We start from the raw sequence: 6,359 nt of genomic DNA on the forward strand, positions 1-6,359 counted from the left end.
AAAAAAAAAAAAAAAAGTTTAAAAATAAATAAATAAATAAATAAATAAAAACGTTGAAAAAAAATTAAAAAAAAAAAGGGGGGAAAGAAGACGTAAGTAAATCCTCCTGCAATATAAAACTGCTTCCTTCAATACACCCCATTGTATCTACTGAAGCGTAATTTTTTTTTAAATATTTTGTTTTAAGTAATCGCTACATTACATTACAATGTGGGGCTCAAATTTACAACCCTGAGATCAAGAGTCGCATACTCTACAGACTGAGCCAGCCAGGCGCCCCTACTGAAGTGCAATCTGACACAGCCTTCAGTGATTCAACTTTCCTTCAGAAACTATTTCCTAAATAACCTAATTGCTAGGGGAAAAGCCTGATCTCTCTTAAAATTCACCCCATTATTCCCAGTTGCACTTCCGTGTACTGTGTAATTTCCTTCACAAGTGTGTCTGTTTACTCCTAAGCCTGCGATTTAGTCACTGATTTCTTGATTTATAAAACTGGTTTGCCACTGTATGTTTTGATTTTCAATACTTTGTTTGGCTATTTCATACACTGTCTTTATCTTACTTTCCTTAATCAACTTCATTTAATCATTTCAGTTAAACTTGCCTGTACTTCCCCAGCACAGTCCTCTAGTATTACTGTGTCTGGGTAACAATCTCAATAATCGATCAATAAATAAACAGTGAGCTTCCCCTCTGGTCTGGTGATGTGATGCTCTGTCCCACACAGACTAATACTTGTGTTTTTTGGTGTAGCGTACTGAAATTTCAGACAGCTTTCGACCATTATGACATCTGCCCATCACAACCTTCGTTCACCTCCATGTAACCCCTGGCACATTTTCAAGCTCCTACTGAGAGGGCAAGAATACCCTGAGTCTTTAAAACCCAACAGTTCCTAATGAAAATCAGGACCACTTACTAAATGCCAATGGCCTGTGCAAAAAAGCACTTTCTACTTCACTGTTGTCCAAGCCAACTTTCAGTGATAAAGGCACGGATATGTATCTGCACTGTCCTATAGGGTGGCCACTAGCTACATGTGGTTACAGAGCACTTGAAATCTGGCTAGTGTTACCAAGGAACTGACTTTTTCATTTTAATTGTAAATAGTCACATTATAAGACTAACAACTGCATTGCTGGGATTTTTCTTCACAAAAGACATTTCTATTTATTTTTACCTCTACATGTATTCAAGATAATCGAGGACAGAATTTCTTAACCTCAGCACAACTAGAATTTGGGCCAGGGTAAGTCTTTGGTGTGGGAGCTGTACTGTGCACTGCGCGACGTTTAGCAGCATCTCTGGCCTCTACCCACTAGAGGCCAGTAGCAATGCCCCAGCGGTGACAATCAAAAGTATCGCCAAACACTGCCAGATATACCCCGGGGAGGCAAAACAGCATCCAGTTGAGAAACAGCGATCTAACACTAAGGGTCTGGATTTTGTATCAATGCTAAGGACATTCTAGAGCAATCCCTTTGATTTCCTGCTTTTCTATGTGAAATTCAGACGACACACAGAAGCAGTTAAAAGTAACCATCTCTTCATATTTTCCACAGAACCTACATTATAATTGTTTTCCTACCCACCATCTCAGCTGTTTCTCACCAACCCTGAGATGGGTACTATGCCTGATTTAGAGACTGAGGTGCTGGCGGCAGAGGGAGACACAAGGGAGTAAGGTTCTAAGTGGTTAAATGACTCACCCACCCATGTTAAGTAGCCTGGCTGAAACAAACCCAGATTTAAGAATTCCACATTTCAAACTCCTCTCTGTATTATCTTACCTGGCAGCCTTACAGCCCCTGAAGGGGAAGCTCCTTAAAGAAAAACCCTTTTGATATGACAATCTCAACCAAGACTGTCTGATTGCACAACACATTCCAATGCCAAAAAAGCAAAGCTCACAGGAAAATTCCGCAGAGACAAACAATGAGAACTGGTTCCTACTGTAACGAACCTACATCCTGAGGATTAATTCAGGACAGGGACAAGTCATGGCATACCCACATCACCTTAAAAAGGCCTCTCTTAGGCTAGTTCTAGAAAAGGGTTAAGAGGGTCAGCCACCTGACAAAAGGCATAAGTGAAAGGAGGACTTGAGAGGAAGGGGAAATCAAAACTCTAAGACAGATGCCTGTTCTAAGGCTGCAATACCTCAGAAGGCAGGAATATCCCAGAATATAGGCTATGTGGAAAAGTGGAAAGAGACCTGGACTTTAAAAAAAAAAAAAAAAAGACCCGTCATGTGGACCTCATCTGTCAGTAGCCCACTGTGTGCCCCTGGATAAATTCTGCGAATCTCTGGGCCTGTTTTCTCAACTCATTAGTGAAAGACCAGTCTATGGGACTTTTTTGGCACTTAGGGAGATCTTAGTGAGCAGGCATTTCCAGCCCTTCCCTCGGTCTCCACAGCAGAACCATGTTCTTGGTATCCCTTTGCTGTTTCTCTGAAACAATGACTTAAGCAGGAACATAGCACTAACTCAAGAAATTCACTAGAGAGAAAATCAAAATGTCACAAAAGTATATGAGCAGGGATGGTTTCAATTCAACAGTGAATATTTGCATAGGGCCAGCCACTCAGCACCAGGAACCTTGTAATCACTCTGGAAACCACAACCAACATCCCAGGCTCTCTGAATTCCTCTTCTCCGCCCTAGCCACCCCCACCCATATTCACCAACTACATTCATTATTTGGTGTCCCAGGGCAATAATCAAAGATTTTAACCCGATATACAAAGACTATTAAAGAATCAGCATTTTGAAAATGCAAAGAAAAAAAAGCACACTTTTTTTTTTTTATGCTAAGTACCTTTTAGATATTTGATACATCACACCATTACACTGAGCAGAATATTTTATTTTTAACAGGATGTGGCTATTTTCTAAAGAAAACTTATTTGGAGAAGGAAATGTTGATGTTTTGAGGCCCCATACGTTTTAACTCAGCAATTTATTTGCAGTATCACACTCCCTGTCCAATCTTACTGCTTTTCTTTTTTTTTTTTTTTAAACGTTTATTTTATTTATTTTTGGGACAGAGAGAGACAGAGCATGAACGGGCGAGGGGCAGAGAGAGAGGGAGACACAGAATCGGAAACAGGCTCCAGGCTCTGAGCCATCAGCCCAGAGCCTGACGCGGGGCTCGAACTCATGGACCGCGAGATCGTGACCTGGCTGAAGTCGGACGCTTAACCGACTGCACCACCCAGGCGCCCCTCTTACTGCTTTTCATATACAGAATAAAGTCTACTTATTTTTCATCCAAAACTATCATTTATCACTTCATTTCTGTTACAGACAACATTTCTCATATAAAAGTCAAGCTAGAGTAGTACACTCTTTTCTACTACCAAAACTTACTCAATCTTGGTAAAGATTTTATCTAAAGATGAAAACATCCTGAGCTTCTGATTCCAGTTAAAAGACTCCAGAAGGCCAGTTTGTTTTGTAAACAGATGTTTCTCAAGCAATGCAGCAATAGTCTGGTCCTGTTACTCCGCAACTAGGCATGCAAAAAGGATCCTTCCTTTAGAAGGGGAGACACAGAACAGCTCCATCCTAAGTCAGCTACATCAAGAGTGCATGCCTGTCTCAAATGCTGTCCTCACAAATCTCAACAAACCATTCTTTACTGCTACCAGACACAACTATGTCCCCCAAATTTTACGGATGACAGTTTCCTATTTGTCAAATTATCTGCCACCTCGATGCACACATTTTATAAACTAAATCAAATCCACTTCTATTTCATGAAATGAAAACTCAAGATGACCTAAATATTCTTAATATCGTATACTGACATTACAGCAATCAAAAACAAGACTACTTGTTTACCCCAGGAATGAAAGAAAAAAAAAAAAAAAAAGTAGCTTTAAAAAGGATACATTACTTGGAAATTTCTCAGACAAGCCGAAGCAAAAGGAATGCTCAAAAATGAATCAAAGTGCCCAAGACAACTGCAAAATAGGTTTTGGCATGCACAGTCAACTGAGTAAGCTAGTCAGGATTCTTGGTATATATATATAAAGCAGGACTAATATAGAAAACATGGCCTACTTCTCTCCTGCTTGGTTCAATTTTCTAAGTCACAAGCCAAGTTACACTACAAGCACCATCAACTTTGCTCTATGAATGACAGTAGAGCTATCCTCACTACCAGCCTGGTTCCAAAATTTACCAAAAAATCTTATGTTAAAATCTTAAAAAAGATCTCTATCTCTAATGAAATAAAATCAGAGTAAGGATCACATAAAATGTCAAAATAAATGACAAAACTTATTTCGGTATTTAAAGGAACTATGTGACAACTCCAAATGGCTAATATTTTCAGAAAGGATTTCAAAAGTTGCACAAACGTGTTAATACAATATAGCTACAGCAAAGATTAGACAAATCTGAACCCAGTGCCACAAACTGAGTGGCCAGCTTGCCGATGAGAAGCTGTCCCCCGCACCTGAGGCGGATAGATACTCGGAGACCAAGGCCAGTATCTTAGCAAGTTAGGCCTCTTCCTCCCTCCGGGAAGCGCTCGGCAAACAGGGCGTCACGCAACTTATGTCACCCAGTCACTTAGCAAAAATCATACCTAACTTCTAAACTCGGGTCCAAATGGCCTTTTATATTCAAAAGAAGTAAAAAGCAACTTATATTATCGGGGGAGAGGGAAGCTTAAAATGCCCCACTTTCTGGCCCCATATTTATCAGCCCATCATCAGATCAGAGTCCTAAATTCTAAGACTTACTTTAATGGAGGCCTCCCTCAACCTTCTCCGAGTCTCTGTTTTGCAACAGTGAAGGAACTTTTCCTGCTTTATCTTAGTTCCCTGAGAGCATGTGGCCCTGCAATTCAATATCCTAAACTGGCAGGGAACGGTGGAGGAGGCAAAGGGAGGAATCCACACAGCCAAAACAGCCTTCTTATTAAAGACAAAAAAAAAAAAAAAAAAAAAATCATAATTCCTCCTCCACCCAAAGCAACCCATCCCAGAAATTTACAGCTTAAGAAAGCAGCATTGCGAACTGCAAACGTAAGAGTTTTCCTTAGACTCTACGCACGGTTTTCAGCTGTCAAATTACAACTCAGGAAAACACTATCATTAGAATAAAAAAGGAAACAAAAAAGCTCGCACCATAGGGGCTGGGAGAAGGAGCTTACCAGACCCGTTTCGGAAGAAGGAGAGCAAAGGGAATCCAATCCACTTCCCCACCCCCGCCTGAATTCATCCCCTCCCGGGGCGGGCAAACCTCACTGCAGGAGCTCAAATTTAATAATAATAACAATAATCATGGCGCTTACCCCCCCCCCCACCCCCGCGATCTGCCAGGAATCAGCCTCCCCCTCCCCCGGGATCTCTAGGCTTGGCAGGTCCAGATCTCCCCACCGGACACAGTTCCCGGGGACCCGGGCGAACCCAGTCTACCCCGGGGCCCCTCGCCCCGCTTCTCCTCTTCCCTCTCTTTTTACCTCCACCATCCCCCATCCGCATTGTCTGTCTCAATTCAACTTTGACTAATATGGATTCCTCGGGCCTGGGCCGGGCGGTAATTACAGCCCGCCCCCCCCCCCCCCAGGCCCGGTTCCCCCCCCCCCCCCCCCCCCTTTTAAACCGGGCCCCCCCGGGGGGGGGGGGGGGGGGGGGGGGAGGGAAAAGGTTGCAGCGCGCTTTTCCCGTCTACACCGCGGGCACCGTCCACACCGAGCTCCCCCCGCGACCCCGAGCCCCCGGGACCAGAAGTTTGCCCCGGAAGGGGCCTAGATGGGAGCAGTGAAGACCCCCCCACCCCCGCCAGCCGGCCGGCCTGCGCGTAAATACCGGCGCCCGCCGCGGCGCGGCCCCGTGGGGGAGGGGAGGGCGGGGAGGCGCCCCTCCCCCCGCCCGCCCGCCAGCCCGCCGGCCCTATTACCTGTCATTGAGCTGGTCCTCGGTGCCCGGCAGCGGGTGAACCACGAAATGGATGGACGTCATGGTGCTTCCTTCTAGTCCTCCTCCCGAGGACGGCCCCCTCCCGCTCTCGCCCACCCCCCCCAACCCCCTTCCCCTCCCCAATACCCACTGCCGCCGCCGCCTCCCAGTCCCCAAATGGAGGGAAGCAAATGCGCAGGGGCCGCCGCCGCCTCCCTGCCGGGCGTGTGTCCGCCGCCCGGCGGTCCGGCGGGGCGGATCAACACGCCACCCGCTCCCGCGGCGACAGCGCGCTGGAGTGCGAGGCCGGCGGCCGGGACCCGGGCGCGCCGCCGCCGCCGGCGACCGGGCGTCGGGAGAGGGGGCGACTGGGGAGGGAGGAGAGGGACGGGCTGCGGGAACGGTGTGGTCCCGGCGGCGGACGGGGTCCGGACTAGGGAGG

The 6,359-nt window shown here is 46.0% G+C and overlaps 1 protein-coding gene across 6 annotated transcripts in view; it reads right to left on the minus strand.

Annotated features, from left to right (window-relative positions):
• UBR5 (ubiquitin protein ligase E3 component n-recognin 5) overlaps positions 1-6,024 on the minus strand; it is a 139,769-nt gene extending 133,745 nt beyond the window's left edge. For all 6 annotated transcript variants that reach the window (XM_040494151.1, XM_040494149.1, XM_040494152.1 and 3 more), the window contains exon 1: positions 5,919-6,024. In XM_040494151.1, the coding sequence (XP_040350085.1) occupies positions 5,919-5,980 (62 nt within the window). In that variant the 5' untranslated portion in view covers positions 5,981-6,024. The remainder of the gene's footprint in view (positions 1-5,918) is intronic.
• Between the last annotated feature and the right edge of the window lie 335 nt (positions 6,025-6,359).

This window comes from Herpailurus yagouaroundi, unplaced genomic scaffold, assembly GCF_014898765.1.
Source record: "Herpailurus yagouaroundi ecotype Mexico unplaced genomic scaffold, PumYag 186, whole genome shotgun sequence".
Lineage (NCBI taxonomy): Eukaryota > Metazoa > Chordata > Mammalia > Carnivora > Felidae > Herpailurus > Herpailurus yagouaroundi.